The sequence below is a fragment of the Sorex fumeus genome, unplaced genomic scaffold, assembly GCF_029834395.1.
Source record: "Sorex fumeus unplaced genomic scaffold, SorFum_2.1 ptg000005l, whole genome shotgun sequence".
NCBI classification, from domain to species: Eukaryota; Metazoa; Chordata; class Mammalia; order Eulipotyphla; family Soricidae; genus Sorex; species Sorex fumeus.
In genome coordinates this window covers 3618304-3638389 of record NW_026606062.1, presented here as the reverse complement: position 1 = coordinate 3638389, position 20086 = coordinate 3618304, and the positions used below count along the sequence as shown (strand labels likewise).

Here is a 20086-nt window from a genome sequence, read left to right as displayed (position 1 = left end):
CAAGATTAGAATGCCATTCAGGTCTCCCAAAGAAGAATAGAAAGAGCTATGCTTGGAATATCACGTTTCACTCAAATGAGAGAACGAATCCGGAGTTCTGACATCCGTCGACGATCAAGGATCAGGGACGCTGTCTCATTTGCCAAGGTGTCGAAAATCAGATGGGCTGGTCACGTAATGAGATTTAAAGATGACCGTTGGACTAGAGCTGTTACTGATTGGATACCACGGGATGTCAAGAGACTGCGTGGCCGCCCACCTACCAGATGGTCAGACTTCTTCGTCAAGATCATGAACGATCGGTTTGAGGCCCTTCATGTTCCCGGAGTGAACAGATGCCATTGGGCTACATAGCACGCGACAGGGACAAATGGAGACGTTACTGGCGCCCGCTCGAGCAAATCGACGACTAACGGGAAGTTAAGTGATTAAGTGATAGCTCCCAGAAATCTAATATTTTAAATCACTGGGATCAAGAGACATCTCTGCAGTGAACTGCTCAACTGCTTGGTTCTAAGATTCATTCATGAGTCTCTGGATGGCCATAAATGTGCTTAAATGGTACCCAGAGGCTGTCCAAGGATGTGACAGCCAGGATCCCCAAGAGACAGGGAGATGGAAAGGAGTGACCCATCCCCCATCACTTGAGGCCCACAGCCTCTCTTAAATGAAGTGCTTATACGTGATATTTTAAGTGCTACCAGAAAATATGTCTGCACAAAGTTTCTTATTTTAGATTTAATAGCACTGTAGCACTGTCCTCCCATTGTTCATCAATTTGCTCTAGCGGGCACCAGTAATGTCTCCATTGTGCGACTTGTTGTTACTGTTTTTGGCATATCAAATATGCCACAGGGAGCTGTATTTTATAAACAGCTCAATATATATGTATGTATGCATCTATGCAAATATGCATGTGAACCACCCAAGTGGATTATTTTTAATTAGATTTGCTTTTGAATAGCATCTTCTGGAACTAGGGCCTTTCTGCATTCAGTCAGCTCTAACAATCACTGACTTGAGTTCCCAGATTTCCAAGACTGATTACTAATTCAGAATATAAACATCCCCAGGGGGATCATGAAGATGCTACGCCAGGTGACCCAGGGTTTCCTGGGCCTCCAGGCCCGCCAGGAAGAACAGGCCCAAGGGGGCCTCCAGGTCTTGGATATCCTGGTCCACCTGGCCCGAGAGGATTACCAGGAGATCCAGGACACCCAGGAAATAGAGGAGCTGAAGGCATGAAGGGTTCAAAAGGTAATTTTAATGTTTTGAATGGTAGAGGGTGAAGAGAAACCATGGAAACTTTGGTGAGCTTCTCTGAGGGCACAGCTGTGGTGGAACAGTTCATAAAATCCCATGTGGCCCTTGTTCAAACCTTGAATGCTGTTAAACCAGTTAAAGCACCACAGCACCACCAATTATTAAGATAGATCTTCAAATGTTGAAATGTCTGTTGCTTTATTTATTTGGCACACCAAAATTGCTATTCATCCATTTCTCTTTGTCAATTTATACAATCTGACTGTATTTTAATGATAGAGATATATTCAAAAGATAAATCTTTATTTGATATAATGTAAGGTACTTTTTAAGAGCCACTAGAATTTTATTTTTAAAACACATCATGCCCATTTGCAAGCATTCTAGGGAGAAAAAAAGGATTTTAACTGTATTTGGCAGTGATATGAATTTCAAGCAACAGTGACTTGTGATATGGTAGCTGAAGCTCTTTTTTTTTTTAATTGAATCACTGGGATCTCTGAGAGAGGCGGAGGAATAAAATCTGGGTCGTCCACGTGCAAGGCAAATGCCCTACCTGTTGTGCTATTGCTCGCGATAGCACAGAGTAGGGCATTTGCCTTGCAAGTGGCCAACATGGCTGACCCAAGTTCGATTCCTCCGCCCCTCTTGGAGAGCCTGGTAAGCTACCGAGAGTATCTCGCCCACACGGCAGAGCCTGGCAAGCTACCCGTGATGTATTTGATATGCCAAACACAGTAACAACAAGTCTCACGATGAGACGTTACTGGGCCCGCTCGAGCAAATCGATGAACAACAGGAGGACCGTGTCACAGTTCAATTGAATCACCGTGAGAACAGTTACAAAGCTTTCAGGTTTAAGTCTCGGTCATACAATGACCAAACACCCATTCCTTCATCAGTGCACACTTTCCACCACCAAGCGACCCAGTATAACCCCCATCCCACCCTCCCCCTGCCCGTGTGGCAGATGATTTCCACTTTACTCTCTCTCTCTACTTTGATTACATTCAATTTTTCAACAGAAGACCCACCATTATTATTTGAAATTTTCCCCCAACAAGTAGACCTGCCAAAATGGCATCATTAGATAATTTTTTTTCTATTGCTGATTATGAAGAGCATATGATGTTGTGTGACCACAACAGCGGTCGCACAATTTTGGATTTCTGATATTTTTATTTATTTTTATTTTTTAAAATTTTTAAAAAATTTTTTTTATAATTTATTTATTTATTGGAGCCATAGCACAGCGGGTAGGGTGTTCGCCTTACAAGCGGCCAACATGGCCGACCCGAGTTCGATTCCTCCACCCCTCTCGGAGAGCCCGGCAAGCTACCGAGAGTATCTCGCCCGCACAGCAGAGCCTGGCAAGCTCCCCGTGACGTATTCAATAGGCCAGACACAGTAACAACAAAGTCTCCGATGGAGACGTTACTGGGCCCGCTTGAGCAAATCGACGATCAACGGGAGGGCCTTTACCTTTACCTTTACCTATTTATTTATTGAATCACTGTGGGAAAAGTTACAGAGCTTTCAGGTTTAGGTCTCAGTCATGTAAATATCAAACACATTTCCCTTTACCAATACTTATTTTTTACCGCAAACTCCAATAGAACCCCATCTCCCACCCCTCCCAATTCCTGTGAGGCAGATGAGTTCTAGTTAACACTCTATCTACTTTGACTAGATTCATTGTTTCGATAAAAGATGCACCATTATTATTTAGAGTTTACGACCCTCCCTCCCAATCAGACATGCTGAAAAAGCGTTGTGAAATGATTTGCTTTCTACAGCTGGGTTTAAGAATTAAATGATGTCGCGCGGCCGCTATTGCGGCCACGCAGTTTTGGATTTCTGCTATTTTACTTATTAACCCTGGAAGTATTTCTATTAAAAGTTAGATAATTAAGAGATTGGTTTCTGTGCTCTGGAGTCATGGCCATGCCGGAGAGCTGCTCGTGGGGGGCAACTGGTGACCCGGTAGGGCATGAAGGGCGGACAGGAACACCCCCCTTCCCATGAGGTTTTTGCCGCCCCCGACCCCCGGCTCAAACCTGCTGTCCACAAGGCTTCCACGTGGCCGCCATCTTTCTTTCCAGAGACTGGATTTCTGATATTTTTATTACTTAAGTTGGAGGGATTTCTGCCAGAAACCACTGCGTTCCAAGGTTGGTTTGTGTGCCTCTGGGATCATGGCCATTCAAGAGTCAGAGGAGCCATTTATGGGCGGCAACTCGAGGTCTCGTCTGGGCGGGCTAAAACTCTTTTAAGGGTTGGGAAAAGATTTGCATAATATTTTCTTTATTTTTCTTTTCTTTAATGGAGGAGGGCCTTTGGGGCCACACTCAGCAGTGCTCATGTAGTTCCAGCAAAGTCTCTTCACCCCTGTACCATCTCTCTAGCCCAAGATTTTTACTTTTGTAATGCATCTGTATATCTTGAACTATATAGTCTGAAATTGTGAAATTTAAGACAAAACGTGAGTCTTTGGTGTTCCTTTGATTAAATAGAAAGACAAATACCTAAGAATTTGATGATCATCATCAACGTTGATTATCAACTGGGATCCGAGTGAAGTCTAATTTTTATTTTTATTTTTTTTGCTTTTTGGATCATACCCAGCAATGCTAAGGGGTTATACCTGGCTTTGCACTCATGAATTACTCCTAGAAGTGCTCAGGGGACCATATGGGATGCTGGGAATTGAACCTGGGTCAGTCGTGTGCAAGGCAAACACTACCCATTGTGCTATCGCTCCAGCCCCAACTCTAACATTTTTATTTAAGCTATACAATTTTTAGTGGAGAAGATCAGAAGTAATACACAGTGAGATAGTATTTTTATTATAAAAGAAACATTCCATTTTAAAGTAGCTGGGAACTCAGAGGAACCGTTTGTTTCTTGAAGTCTTAGAAATTAAAATGGGGACAACAATAACCACATGGTATAATCATTCGTAAAACAAGAGGTAAAATGCTTGAAGTCACAGACCCATGGTAGACCCAGCCAATAGCAGCTGGCATACTCTCTCCCCTACTTTATTCTTTTGTAGATTTGGTAGGAATTCACACTGGGGTTTTGGTCCACTGGTTGGGAACACTCCAGAATAGTTTTTCATGCCTAATCCCCTTCATTCAAAGTTGAAGCCAGATATTCCGGACTCCAGGCCTGCTCCTTATTGTAATTTTCATGTTTTAGCAAAGGAGTCACATCTGTTACATTAGAAATGCCCGGGCCTTGGGGCCGGAGTGATGATAGCACAGCAGGCAGTGCATTTGCCTTGCATGCGGCCGGCCTGGGTTCAATCTCTGGCATCCCATACGGTTCCCCAAGCACCACCAAGAATAATTCCTGTGTACAGGGCCAGGAGTAACCTGATGCAAAAAAGCAAAACAAATAAATAAATAATTAAATAAAAATGCCTACACGGCAGAGTCTGGCAAACTCCCCGTGGTGTACCCAATATGCCAAATACCAGTAACAATGATGGGTCTCATTCTCCTAAAGAGCCTTGAATATAATCTCAGGGCTAGGATGAAGGAGACGTTACTGGGGTCTGCTCGAGGCAATGGACGAATAACAGGATGATTTGTGATTTGTGATTTGTGAAAAATACCTGGGTCTAAAATGTGGACTTCTTTATAAGTAATTAAAATGGAAAGTTCCTGGAATCAATATTTTTCTGATACTCGCATTCTCTTTTACCCCCTTGTGTGTGTGTAACTTATCTGATAGTTGAAACTCAGAAGCAAAGTAGTTCAAGAACTCCTTCATTCTTTTTGTTTTGTTTTGTTTTGTTATATTTTGTATTGGGCGATGCACAGGGGTTAATCCAGTGCAGGATTTGCACTCAGGAATTACTCCTGATGGTGCTCAGGAACTATATGGGATGCTGGGAATCGAACCTGGTTGTCCACATGCAAGGCAAACACCCTACCCACTGTACTATCACTCCAGCCCCTAAGCTCCATCATTCTTGACAGTCTTCTTTCTCTTAGTGTCACACCCTATACAGAGAAAGAGCCTGATGTGTTGTCCTTGAGATTCACGTTCACAAGGCATTGATTGATGATGGAAATGCCACTTTTCTTTTTCCTTCCAGGTGATACAATTCCTTGTGATATGAGTTACCCTGGGAGTCCAGGCCCTCCTGGGATGGATGGCCCTCCAGGTATGTTCAGCTGCTGTCAATCAGACTGCCCATCATCTTTGATTCCATCTCAAAAAAAAAAAAAATACAGCCTAGATTTTTTAAAAATCTCCTTATTTTTTTCTCATTTGATTCCTGTTTTCTTGAGTCTGCTTTTTTGTCCTTTTAGGCCATAAGGGATTTCCTGGACCTCAGGGCACTCCCGGACCCAGGTGTTTGGATGGGCCAAAGGGTCAACCTGGTAAACCAGGACAACCAGATATACCCGGGCCCCCTGGTAAGTAAATGATTGGCTTTCCTGCTTTTGGAATGGCTGTGTTTGTGTAGCGCTGAGATGGGATCACCTGAGTAAGCAAATGGCCCTTAGAGCTCTACACAATGCAGAAATGGACATTCTTGATATATTAAGCTCTTAGCCGTGTTCCGACCACATTTGGGTTATGGCAATTTAATAAGTATTCATGCTTCTACCTGAAGCATGATTTGTAGGCTGTTGCTGCTCTATTAGGTTGCAGAAACTGCTCGCTGCAGCCAGACTGTTCTCCAGAGAATGAAAGCTATTAGGGAATCATCATTGACTTACAGGAAACACAAAGGGACTGTTTGTTGTTGTTGTTGTTGTTGTTGTTATTTGTTTTTTTGTTTTGTTTTGTTTTGCTTTTGCTACGAAAGATGGACTAGACACTATCTATCAAGCTGCTCTAAAGGGTTCAAATCCTTTGATATTTTAAGAGAATGCAAGGGTTGGGCATGTGTCTACAGTTCTTCATTTAACCTTTTTTCGTTAAATAGGTTTTCGTGGTGACATGGGAGATCCAGGCTTTCAAGGCGAGCAAGGGCCCTCCCCGCGGGGGCCCCCAGGCCCTCCTGGTCCACCTGGAGCAGACGGACTGAAGGGAATCCCCGGAGACCCTGCTTATGGGCCCCCGGGACCCCCAGGGAAGAGGGGTCTTTCAGGAGCGCCCGGGTTGAAAGGACACAGAGGTGCTCCAGGATGCCCCGGGCCTGCAGGTATGCATGGTTCCTGTGGTCAGTCACTGTCTGAGTCACCATCCCTGTGCTACCAGGGTCCCCTGATGTGTTCAGAGCCAATAGATGATCCCCAGCTGATACACAAGAAACTGGTTACAGACAGATCACCAGACAGTAATCAAGGAGCTTTATTCCCAATCAGGATTCATATAGGAAAGAGGTACCTCTAGGGAATGGGGGGCAGTGATAAGACTGGGAAACAATGCAGGGGAAGTGTAGCACAAAGGAGAAGCTTAACACCACACACAGCAAATTGTGAGTAGCCCTGGGGAGTCTATTACCCCTGAAAGCACAGCGGTGGGTGAGACAAAGTATGGCAGGGAACTCAATTAACATCACCGCCTAGCAGACCTGAGCCAGGCCGAACTGCTGGTAATAGAGGAGCACTGATCGCAAATTATGGGGAGACAGTGCCCCTTTGGGCGTTATCCTTTGCTTCTTGGAGTGACTGTCTCCGAAGCTCTCTCCCCTCGAGGAGAATCCCCTGGTGTATAGTCCACAGGGCAGCATCGCCCAGAAGGTTCAGTGAGAACAGTGCCAGCGGGGAATCCAACACATAACCAGGAATGCAGAATGCTTAGACATTCTTGCTGAGAAATCGAGAAAATGAATGTTTCATGCACACACCAGCGCAGATAGATGGAATCCAGCTGCTCTGCTTTGCGATTCAGAAGGGTGATTTGGTGCTGAGAAGGAGGGCAGTGGGTGCCGCCCCGTCTGGAGGAAGGACAGAAAAAGAGGATGAAGAGGGTGGTACAAAGGGCAGAGCTGTGAGGGCGGAAGTTCAGGAAGGCCTTGCCTGAAGGGGAGGGGCTGAGACCAGCGGAAACACACTTTGGCCTGGGACAGAAGGAGTCCACCGGGAAAGCTGATGGGACAGGAAAGTTCCAGGCAGGAAGATGGTCCTGCTCTGATTTGTGTCCTATATGGAAGTCACTAAGGAACCTCCATTTGTTAGGGTCCAGAGTGGACTACCCCTCAAGGACAGAGAACAGAGCCGATAATGCAAGTCACACAGCGAGGTTTATTGCTCCAGTTAGCTGGGGTCCAAGTGGGTTTTAACAAGGACTTGAGCACTAGATTCAGCAAGTTCTTATACTTTCATTTTGGCAAGGAAGCATTACTCAGCAAATTTCTATTACCTATAGAGTACCTATACTCTGTTGTTGTTGTTTTGGCCCACAACATCCAGCCCACTTCCGGAGAATGGGTCCAGTCTTCTCTGGTCTGGGCTAGCTGAGGGTTAATCGGATTAAAGGAAGAAATTGAGGATTCTCCAGTAATTTCCTTCAGTTCCTTTCTAGAGAGGGGTTCAGTTTCCTCAGGGTTTGTTGCTGGAGAAGGTCTTACCAGGTTTTGCTTTCAGTATCCACAAGGTGGGTCAGACCTAGGACTAGTGGCTTTATTACTTGCAGAATTCTCATAAGCCATCATGTTGGGGTTTGTAGGGGGGCGGGGTGCAGCACTTCCCTAAACTACCTGACTGCATCACCTTGGTCCCAGCTGAGGCCTTTGGGTGTTAGTGACTTAGAAAAACCAAGTAGGGGGCCAGGATCATCACCACCTCTGAGCCAGGTGTCAATCACATGGGCATGGCAGATTTGACTTTGATGCTCTGTTGGTTCTTTGGTTCCCACATTAGTGATGCTAGCTCTTAAGTCGCCTTGTTTGTGATGATAGTGGAACCGAATCAGGCAAGTGAAGAGGAGTGGGGGTGTGATAAGCCCCATTCTTTGTCCTCAGAAAACTGATTGTAAATTACAAACTCACATGTTTGCCCATAGGACTAGAGAGGACAAAGGGTCAGTGGTAGAAGGTCTGGGCACTTTGGGGGTATTGGAGAGCAGTTACTTTAACACAGTAGTCTCCTAAACATTAACACTATGGTCACCATGTTGCCTAAATTATAATTCTTAAAAATTCATGAAAAATAAGAGCCTAGCTAATTGTAAAATAATAGGGAAATACTTTATGTGAGTCGACAAAAATAATTTTGACCCAGTCCACCACTACCTTACATGTGGAAATGTATTTAGAGAAAGTGTCCACGAGAAGGCAAGGGTGGTGAATATGAAATTATTCTTGGAATATTACCTGCAATAGAGGAACAATTGGAAACAATCAAGAAAAATAAGTGATTCTTTTTCTCCCTCAACTCTCTCCTTGTCTGTCTCTCTCAAAGAAATGCAATTCATCTCTATTAGTGATTGAAATTATAGTTGTAAGAATTACAACAAAATTGACAGCATTTGCAGATGACCATGTAATGTGAAATAATTCAACAATTGAAAGTGATTTTTATTTTTAAAGTGCTAATACATCAGCCAAAACATAATGAAACACTTTATTTAGTGGGCTTTGGGGTGAGGGTGTGAAATTATGTGGGGTTTATCTTTCTTCCTGAAAATTATGGCATTGCCTTTTTAAGAAATAGAAATTTGAGAGCTTAAATGACAACAGTTCTTGCAAATGCAAATTTTAAGTCACAAACTGTGGTTGTAAGTATTGTGAAAATCTGGTGTAAAGCCGCTCCCAAGTCAGAGGTTAATTAAAATCAGGACTAGCAGCATGGGCTTTTAATTTGCATAAGCCACTTCTTTTTGTCTGCATAACCTTATCAAAATAACTCTCTTAGCAGTGCATGGTTTCTTAGTCTTTGGGCCCTTACTGGGATCTATGATAAGAAAACCTATTCAGAGTCTAAATTCATTTAAGCATGGCACCAAGAACAAAAAGTTTACTGCTGGTCTTGATGAGCCTGTGGATCTTGTCAGAGGCCATGGACACAGTTTGATGTCACAGTGTCAGGGATGTATTGTGTCTTTCCAGGACCACCTGGCATGCCTGGATTTCCAGGTCTCAAAGGTCCCAAAGGCAGAGCCGGAAGTGCTGGGTATCCAGGGACCCCAGGTGTGCCTGGCAGTTCCTGTGGAAGAGGTGATCCAGGAAGACCAGGGCAAGCTGGGCTCCCTGGGGCTCCCGGCAATCCAGGTAAGTGCCCACGGTGCTGGGAACTTTGAAGGGTACCATCCTACTTCTGGAAAAAAGTAAGCATAGCTGTGGATCTTTCCTGGATGCCCAAGGTCAGAATCGAGGACCTTCTGGTCCATAGCACCATTTTATATCTTGAGTTGTAATCCTGACTGGGATCCTTTTCCTCATCATCCAAGAGCCATGGGGATGACATCATTCAAGAGCATAAAAGCAAGGCTAGATGGGCGAACTGAGGTGTCTGTGAGGGCCCCCTAAGCCTGGGAACCCCTGGGGACAGCTTCCTCTTCTTCCAGAGAAGGTGCCCTGCCCAGGCTGCTTGCTGTAAAAGTGACTTTATAAAGAACAATTTCTTTGCCTCATTTATGTAAAGGACAGTTGGGCCATTTCGTGATTGGTATAACTAGTGAGGCATTATAGATTCCCCCAAGACCCAAGACTGGGAATCTCTCAACACGTGATGCTGGGAACTTTTTATTTTATTTTATTTTATTTTATTATTTTTGCTTTTTGGGTTACACCCAGTGAAGCTCAGGGGTGACTCCTGGCTCTGCACTCATGAATTACTCCTGGTAGTGCTCAGGGGACCATATGGGATGCTGGGAATCAAATCTGGGTCAGCCACATGCAAGGCAAATGCCCTACCTGCTGTGCTATCGCTCCAGCCCTGATGCTGTGAACTTTTTCCACTCTACACTTCATTTGCCCATTCAAGCTGGCTCTGCTCCTTAAGTCCTATGGATCACAGGCAGGAATGCATCCCCTCCCAGGAGCCAGACAGGGCTGGAGCAAACCTACCTCTGCCCCTTTATTCCCAGCCCCACCAATCCTGTATGAGATTGCTCTGATTTCTAAGATCATCTCCTCACAACAACCAGCTTGGATAGAATTCACTTAGCGAAAGCTTCAGGGAGCATCTGGAAAGTTTTCTTCTATTAGCTACCCCTCACCCCCAGAAAATACTAACATTCATTTTTAAAAAAAATTTTTTTATTACTGAATCACTGTGGCATACAGTTACAAACTTACAAACTTCCGTGCTTTCATTTTGGTCATACAATGGTCGAGTACCCATTCTTCCACCAGTGCCCTATTCTCCACCACCAACAGTCCCAGCATCCCTCCGGCCACCCCCACCCCACCCTGCCTCTGTGGCAGGACATTCCCTTTTGTTCTCTCTCTCCTTTTGAGTGTTGTGGTTTGCGGTAGAGGTATTAAGTGGCCATCATGTTCGGTCTATAGTCTACTTTCAGTCCTCATCTCCCATCCCAAGCGGGCCCTCCTAGCATCCTTTACTTGGTGGTCCCTTCTCTATCTGAGCTGCCTTTTCCCCCAGCATGCAAGGTCAGCTTCTAAGCTGTGGAGTAATCTTCCTGGTACTTATCTCTACTATTCTTGGGTGTTAGTCTCCCTTTCTGTTACTTTATAATCCACAAATAAGTGCATTCTTTCTATGTCTGTTCCTCTCTTTCTGACTCATTTCACTTAACATGATACTTTCCATATGCAAACTTCATCTTTCCTAACAGCTGCATAGTATTCCACTGTGTAGATGTACCAAAGTTTCTTTAACCAGTCATCTGTTCTCGGGCACTCGGGTTTTTTCCACATTCTGGCTATTTTAAACAGTGCTGCAATGAACATATAAGTGCAGATATCATTTCTACTATACTTTTTTGCATCTCTGGGATATATTCCCAGAAATGGTATTGCTGGGTCAAATGGGAGCTCAACTTCTTATTTCCTGAGAAGCGTCCAAATTGTTTTCCAAAAGGGCTGAACCAATCGGCATTCCTACCAGCAGTGAAGGAGAGTCCCTTTCTCCCCACATCCACGCCAACACTGGTTGCTTTTGTTCTTTTGGATGTGGGCCAGTCTCTGTGGTGTGAGATGGTATCTTATTGTTGTTGTGATCTGCATCTCCCTGATGATTAGTGATGAGGAGCAGAAAATACTAATATTCATTTAAGCACAGAGCCAAGAACAAAAAGTTTACTTCTGGTCTAGGTGAGCCTGTGGATCTTGTCAGAGGCCATGGACACAGTTTGATGTCACAGTGTCAGGGAGGTGTCTTTCCAGTACCATTTGATGCCTGGGTTTCCAGGTTCCAAGGTCCTCAAAGGCAGAGCCGGAAGTGTCGAGTATCCAGAGACCCCCAGAAATCAGACTTGATTTCTAAGATCAATACTAATCTTAATTTCTAAGATTAATACTATGAAAAAAATATTTCTTTTTCCTATCCATTTCCATCATTAAAAACAAACTTCTTTATAATATTCATGCATCCCTACAGGGAAATATTTTTTCAGTCATCTTCCCTTTGTTTTTAATTGTAGTCAAAAAATATTTTCGTAGACTGTGGGAGTTGCGATGGCCTCTTTACCTGATGAAGCCTGCTGTCCTTTCACTTAAGCAGTTGTAGAGAAACCACTTTAGTTACCATGAACATGGATTCTACTGTCTGAATAAACAAGAAGTGAAGCCAGTTTTCTTTCTTCACACATGTTGCCATTGTGGTTTGTCTCAGGTGCTCCGGGTTGGAAAGGAGAGCCCGGGGATCGGGGACCCCCTGGACCCGCTGGAATGAAGGGCCTGCCTGGGGTACCTGGACAGCCAGGGGCAGATGGACCCTTGGGGCCTCCAGGACTCCCAGGGCCCATTGGAGATGATGGGCGACCTGGTCTCCCAGGCTCAAAAGGTAAGTAGACCTTTGTCATAATCCCCCAACTGCATTTGATGAAACCTACTGACTGCTTAAAATGGATTTTCATTTGAAGGGTGGGTTTTCAATGAATCCATGGAGTCTCTGAGGGAGGGAGAGAAAGAGAGAGACAGAGAGAGAGTCAGAGAGAGAGAGAGACAGAGAAAGAGACAGAGAGATAGAGACACACAGAGATAGACACAGAGAGAGAGACAGAGAGAGACAGAGAGAGAGAAAGAAAGTTGAAAGCTGTTGCATTGTTTACATTGCCTTGTGGCATCCACCTCCCTTCTCTTGCCCTCTGCACTCGTGTTTTCTGCGGCAGGGCACATTTCTGGAGGTATAAAGGTGTGGAGTGCTAGGGTGTTAGACCCAAGATCCTTTCTGTAGAAGAAGTAGTGAATACTGCACAGGCCTGGGGAAAAGGGTGATGTGTCAAGGTCAGGGCTGAGACTCTTCCCCTCAAATGTGTGCAGGAGGGGGGGGGGGGGCGCCAGACCACTCCTCTGGCCCGCGGAAGTGGCCCTAGGGTCTGTAGGTGCAAGGAGGGACCGACCGAATGAACACAAGATACAAGAGATAGAGTGCAGTTTAGAAACAGAGAGGAAAAAGGGACAGACCTTTATTGAGGGCAATCAGGGTATATATATATACCTATTAGTCAAGTCCATATATGGTTAGGAAAGTTACAAAGTCTATACGTTTCACATACCAGGCATGAGGTAGTTACACAAAAGAGTCATGTCCATATATGGTTAAAGATGTCACAGGATCTTTACATTGTCGAATACCTTCAGTCACAAGGAGAAGCAGTAGCAGATGTTTCCTGGAGATATCTATACGTAGCTCCGGATTTGCGTAAGAGGGGCCACGATGGTTACAGTACCGGACGTGCATCTTCCAGGGTTGGTGGGTCATGGAGGTCAGCTTCCCACAATGGAGCCCACCCTCCATTCTTAGCTCTCTTCACATATTAGTCAAGCATGTTACAGGGCACATTAGAATCAAGACTCAGGAGCATGTAGACCACTGGTCTCTGTGGCGTGGAAACACTGGTTAGCACTGGTGTCTGTGATGTGGAGGAAACACACGATGTGACCAGTATTGGAAAACCCACCTTCATGGGCCTCCTTGTGGACAGTGAGGAATACAGATGCTGAATCATCGAGGTCCTTCCAGTGTCACCCTCAGGAGTGGTGACAGTGAGTTCTCTGACAACTCATCTGAGTTCTCTCACGACTCAAGGGTTCTTCAATATTTTCAAGGGTGAAAATACTGAATAATAAATATGCTTAGACTCAGAGTTAGACAATAGAGAAGTTTATTGGAAAGTAAGTAGAAGAGAAAAAAAATTTCCTTAGTAGGGAAGGAACTCTGTACAAGACTAATTTAAGTATGGCTCATTTTGTGGGGGGGGGGGGGGTAAATAGATAAACTGAGTCTCTGTGTTACTTATCAAATACAGTGTGTGAGAGGATTCCCAGTGTTCCCCAGAGCTATCTTGTGAGTTTAAGTCCCAGTTGTGTTGCTAAGATAAGACTACCCGTCCTGGGGGCCAGAGCAACAGTACAGCCAGTAGGGTGTTTGCTTTGTACATGCTCCTGAGTCTTGATTCTGACCTGGTTTAGATCCCTGGCATCCCATATGGTCCCCCAAGCACCACCAGGAGTAATTCCTGAGTGCAAAGCCAGGAGTAATCCCTGAGCATCGCTGGGTGTGACCCAAAAAGAAAAAAAAAAGACTACCACCCAGTACGGATGTATTTAGGGCCTTTGAAGTAATCTATTTGACCATTTATCTGGGCATTGTCTATTATCTCTTGTTTTTCTGTGAGCCCCAAAGCTGGGGCTGAATTTATGGCTGAGGGAAAAATCAAACCACGGGGTCTCAGGGAAAGTCCAGGGATTTGCAGGCATGTCCAAAGTATGGATTGAAGTCAGCCAAAATGTAGCTGCAAGCAACAGTAGACAAGGGGGAAACAGGCTTCTCTTTCACCGTCGCCCCCTAAAACCCCTGGTTCTTGTTTCTTCAGGACCCCAGGGACTGCCTGGATTCCCAGGCTTTCCAGGAGAGAGAGGAAAACCTGGGCCTGAGGGAGTCCCTGGCAGAAAAGGCGAACTTGGAGAAAAAGGTTGGCCTGGGCTCCCAGGGGACCCCGGAGTGAGAGGGGCCAAAGGTAAGTGGGATTTGACCCAAACCCACAAATATCACCTGCAACCCGGCTTCTTCCTCCTTTGGGTTCTCGTGGGTTAGAATTTTTAACAGAATTGATTTTTCCATATCTCTAGACTGCATTGATTGATATAGCGTAATACAGTTATGTGTAGTATTTCACATCTACCACCATAAACATAGCTCTGCAGAACAATTTAGGTCAAGCTGTTATAATATCATCTATTTGCAACTCTCTTATGTCTTCCCATATGGTAGAATTTTTGATCAATAGACAAACTAGGGGCTGGTGCGATAGCATGGTGGGTAGGGTGTTTGCCTTGCATACAGTCTACCCGAATTCGATTCCTCCGCCCCTCTCGGAGAGTCCGGCAAGCTACCGAGAGTATCTCGCCCACATGGCAAAGCCTGACAAGCTACCCGTGAAGTTTTAGATATGCCAAAAACAGTAACAACAAGTCTTACAATTTGTTGTGAGATGTTACTGGTGCCCGCTCAAGCAGATCAATGAACAAGGGGAGGACAGTGCAATGCAGTGCAGACAAACTAGCCATCTCTCTGTTTTATAACAGTTGGATACCAGACAACTACTCACTGGTTGAGAGTGGGTGTGTGAGCACTTCTATTTCTTTATCCTTTTGTTTTTCTTGCAAAAATAAGTAGCTTGGGGTCAGGGAGAGAACTCAAAGGATAGGGCATCTGCTTTCTCTGCCAGGCACCAAAGGTCTCCCAGGACTTCCAGAAGCAGCGCCCACAACAATAAACAGAAAGCATTTTGGCAAAGGTCAGGAGCAATGTTCTAGGCCTTGCAGGCCCAATGGGCTCTCGGATCTATTCAACTTGAGGAGCACAGAAGTAGCCAAAGACCAACAGGCACAGCATGTTCCCACACTTTTTAAAATCAAGGAACTGGGCTGGAGCAATAGCAATAGCGGATAGGGCATTTGCCTTCCATGCAGCCAACCTGGGTTCGACCCAGGTTCGATTCCCAGCATCCCATATAGTCCCCCAAGCACTGACAGGGGTCATTCCTGAGTGCAGAGCCAGTAGTAACCCCTGTGCATCGCTGGTGTGACCCAAAAAGCAAAAATAAATAAATAATAAACATAAAATCAAGGAACCCAGAAATTTTTTCTTGATTTTATTTTCACAGGCCATGCTACACTTGACTCATTTTGAGTTTTCTTTCCCAACGGTTTAGGTTTATTTATTTATTACCCTGTGATGCTCAGGGGTTACTCCTGGCTTTGCACTCAGGAATTACTCCTGGCCGTGCTAAAGGGACCATATGGGATGCTGGGAATCGAACCCGGGTCAGCCGCATGCAAGGCAAATGCCCTACCCACTGTGCTATCGCTCCAGCCCCTCTCCCAGTGTTTTAAAAGTGTCTAGACCAAACATCACATAGAGACAACCAGTATCACCCACAAGCCTCTGAGCAAGGAGTCCGCCCACCACACATGTGTCTTCCCGAGTTTCATTTAAAGAAGGAGTTTTCATTAATAGCAGAAATAAGAAGTTTTAACACTGTGGGTTTAAATACCCTGTATCCATTCTCTTAAATGTTTCCTTCACTTCTCAGCCCCGAGGCTGCCGGCATGATTGAAGATAGCCTCACACTTCCTGTGCTGACAGTGAACGCTTGACAATTTTTACAAGCAAGGATTTTGTCTCAAAAGCCCTTTGGGAAAATAGTCTCATTTAATTCGAATTATTTTTACTTCTTCGTTGATTGATTCTGCTATTATTTTTTTTCACTAGTCTATAAATTATTGACGAGAAATCTAGGAATCCAAGTTACTCTGCTAGCTTAGATAAGTGAGCTTTGCAATGCTATTGTGCTACTGTAAAATTATCCCATGTTACAAGGGGGAGCAGGAGGCCAGTGAAGGCAACACTGGGCTGGCAAATTGGCGGTCTAAATTAAAAATACTAATTTTTAGTATTTTGCATACAACTCTTCCTACTCTTTGGCATTTTCTTAAGTGTGCTGAGAATGAATGCTTGATAATTTTTACAAGGCAAGTTTTTGTTCTGAAAGCCCTTTGGGAAAATAGTCTCATTTAATTCAGATTATTTTTACTTCTTTGTTGATTGATTCTGTTATTATTTTTTGTTTTACTAGTCTATAAATAATTGACTAGTAATAATTTATAGCCATAGCAGTAGGGCATTTGCCTTGCACTCGGCTGGCCCGGCCGACTTGAGTTCAATTCCTTCTCCCCTCTCGGAGAGTCCGGCAAGCTACCGAGAGTATCTTGCCCACACAGAAAAGCCTGGCAAGCTCCCCGTGACATATTCAACATGCCAAACACAGTAACAACAAGTCTCACAATGGAGACGTTACTGGGCCTGCTCGAACAAATCTATGAACAACGGGAGGACAGTGCTACAGTGCTACTTAATAATTTATATATTATCAATTTTTGACACATGTACATTTTTTCTCATGGAAGGAAAATATTAAGAGGTGACTAGGCAGGGGAAGACAAGGAACCGGGAAAGATGGGATGGGCATTTCAAATTTCACAGAGTGAAGAGAAATATTTCAAAGCAGGAATGTTTCTGGCCTTTCTACTTCCCCTTATGTCTGAGACTATTTGGTTGAATTTTGCCAACACCCACTGGGCATGCAGTTCACCAGAGCCTGTGGTTGGTCAGCTTAGAAGAGGAAGGTAAGAAGGTGTTCCTGCATTAGGGAGATTGATCAGTAATGCTGGTGTTGTGCAGTCTCTAAGCATATACATGGTTGAGGTTAAATAGAGATTTGCACACTGGATGGAAAATGGCTTAATAGAGGACTCACATGTGTGACGCCTCTCTCTGGCTTGTTCTTACATAATCTGCATTTAAAGGATCAAGAGGCCCTCCAGGAGATGCTGGAAAAACGACTATAATTTCCCAAAAAGGCCAAACTGGGCAACCTGGACCTCCGGGAGATGATGGCTTCCCAGGAAAAGAAGGTAAACACTTATTTATTATTTTTTCAATGATATTAAGTAAATGATATCCCGGAAGAGAACAGTGCAGAGTCTCCTGCCCCTGCGCCTGACTGTCCTCGCCAGGGCCCCTTGGAGGGGAGCGGGTTGAGTTTTCCCCCCTGCCCCAACCAGGGCTCCGGCAGCCGAAGACCTTCAGAACCAGCCACCACCATGCTGAGACCACTCTCTACATGCATGAAGGTACCAGCAGAGGAACAAAGGCATACGGGTTCCGGGGCTGAGATCTCCAAGTCTGCTTGAATCGGGGCTGAGCATCCTCCACCCAGATCTTCCATATTCCAGTAGGCAGGGGTCATACCCACCAACTGGCCCCCTGGCGCCGTGTAATCCTATCAACAACCAAGACCTAGAGACTATAAAACCCAGATTCCAGAAGCGCGCGGCCGCATTTGTGGCCGTGCCTCATCTTATTATCTCATTTTTACTTTGGACAAACTGGCAGGCTACCAAATGTAACCTGCCCACACGGCAGAGTCTGGCAAACGCCCCGTGGTATAACCAATATGCCAAATACCAGTAACAATGATGGGTCTCATTCTCCTAACCCTGAAAGAGCCTTGAATCTCTGGGCTAGGATGAAGGAGACATTACTGGGTCCTGCTCGAGGCAATCGACGAACAACAGGATGGTCATGATCGTGATCGTGATCAAATAAATGAACTTATCTGTAGAGCATTGAAACAGACCTGGGCATGAAACAACTTCCCCCCCAAAACACTAAAGTTAGAAAAGGTCATTTTTATAGATATCAGTACCTACTAGTGAACCTCATTGTGCTTTTTTTTTTCTTTTTACCTTTCCATGCTAGAATGTTATTGACATGTGTAAGTACTTATAAATGTGAATACTTCATAGTAAGACTGCTCCTGAGGAGCCCGGCAAGCTCGGAGAGCCCGGCAAGCTACCGAGAGTATTCGATATGCCAAACACAGTAACAACAAAGTCTCCAATGGAGACGTTACTGGGCCCGCTCGAGCAAATCGATGATCAACGGGAGGGCCTTTACCTTACCTTACCTGTGGTACTTAATGCTGGGAACACATTCCGAGAAATGCATCATGAGGTGGTTTCATCATTGAGTGTCACGGAGGTTAATTGTGCAGGCCTGAAAAGTAGAGTTTAAGTGTTTGGCCTTGACTTGAGGAGAGTCTGGTGGAGGGAGGGGGCTGGTGCCTGAAATAAGTGGTCTGCAACTGATGGGATGATTGTGGAGCAATAGTGCTGGTTCTTGGTGAAAAGTATTCCCGTTTAGGGAGGCTGCAATAAAAATGAATAGCACAGCAAACTTGAACTCTTCTAGCGCTCCTCAAATGCTTTGGTTCCAACGAAGATTCCAGGTCAGGGGGTCTGCAGTTGGCCCCTCCCACTGCCAGTGTTATGCCAATCTGTCTTGCTTGCACTCAGAACCAGGATCTGGCAAGAATTTTGACCAAGAGGCCAGAGCAATAGTACAGCGGGTAGGGCGTTTGCCTTGCATGCAGCCAACCCAGGTTCAATTCCCAGCATCCAATATGGTCTCCCGAGCACAGTCAGGAGTAATTCCTGAGTGAAGAGCCAGGAGTAGCCCCTGAGCATTGTCAGGTGTGACCCCCCTTGTCCCTCCCCTCAAAAGCACAAAAAAAGAAAAAGAGTTTTGAGCACATTTGTGTTCTCTTCCCTCCCAAATTCAGACTTCCTCTCTGCGAAACTTGACTCTGTCTTGAACCTGTTGTCCAGGCTTGTAGGTCCCTGGGAAGTGTTTGCTCATTTGTCAGTTCCATGCCTGCTCCTTGCTTTGGAGCCCTGAATCTGTCACAGGCCTTCCCAGGGAAGTTCTCTAAAGCACGGTGCAGAGCTGGGTAGGCAGAGGATGCCCAAGACCTTGGTCTTCATCTCCTCAAAGTAGGAGGAAGACTTCCATGTAACTTGAGCCCAGTCTGGGATTTCTGGGAAGATGTTTTGTAACACTCCAACCCCACCAGGTGACAAAGGCACCCCCGGGATGCAAGGAAGGAGAGGAGAGCCAGGAAGAATGGGACCCCCGGGACTTCACAAAGGGGAGCCTGGAGGCAGTGGGCCACCAGGGATTCCCGGACCCCCAGGCCCTCCAGGCTTGCCTGGGCTGAGAGGGATCATCGGCTTCCCAGGATATCCAGGTGACCAGGTAAGCGGCTGCTGCTTGGGAAACAAGGGTAGAGTAAATCCTCTGTCTTTCAGATATCATGCTTACATATGCACCATATTGTAACTCACTTTTAGACCCTAGGGAATAGGTTAAAGGAAGAATGGAAACTTCTGGAAGGTCATGGTAAAGGTAAAGGTAAAGGCCCTCCCGTTGATCGTCGATTTGCTCGAGCGGGCCCAGTAACGTCTGCATTGGAGACTTTGTTGTTACTGTGTCTGGCATATCGAATACTCTCGGTAGCTTGCCAGGCTCTCCGAGAGGGGCGGAGGAATCGAACTCAGGTCGGCCATGTTGGCTGCGTGTAAGGTGAACGCCCTACCCGCTGTGCTATCGCTCCAGCGATAGCTCCAGCTATCGCAACAGATGTCATGTTACATCATGACATCAGGTCATGATGTAACTAAATTCTGAGCAGTGCTCAAGGTTGGTTGCTGTCACCAGGTTATTCCAAGTACCCAGGTACTGCCCTCAACTTATTGGACACACCTGTAGCAATTTGTCTCTGGTTAATTAGAACAAAGAGTCATCTCAAGAGTGGGCCCACTCGGGCTGGAACAATAGCACAGTGGGTAGGGAGTTTGCCTTGCACGCAGCCGACCCGGGTTTGA

At 45.4% G+C, this 20086-nt stretch overlaps 1 protein-coding gene across 1 annotated transcript in view; it reads left to right on the top strand.

Moving 5' to 3' along the window:
* COL4A4 (collagen type IV alpha 4 chain) overlaps positions 1 to 20086 on the top strand; it is a 131526-nt gene that overhangs the window by 71672 nt on the left and 39768 nt on the right. Inside the window, exons 24-32 of the mRNA XM_056121365.1 lie at positions 1074 to 1257; positions 5369 to 5437; positions 5586 to 5693; positions 6209 to 6427; positions 9278 to 9439; positions 11967 to 12137; positions 14173 to 14316; positions 17168 to 17275; positions 19276 to 19457. Coding sequence (XP_055977340.1) covers positions 1074 to 1257; positions 5369 to 5437; positions 5586 to 5693; positions 6209 to 6427; positions 9278 to 9439; positions 11967 to 12137; positions 14173 to 14316; positions 17168 to 17275; positions 19276 to 19457 — 1347 coding nt within the window. The remainder of the gene's footprint in view (positions 1 to 1073; positions 1258 to 5368; positions 5438 to 5585; positions 5694 to 6208; positions 6428 to 9277; positions 9440 to 11966; positions 12138 to 14172; positions 14317 to 17167; positions 17276 to 19275; positions 19458 to 20086) is intronic.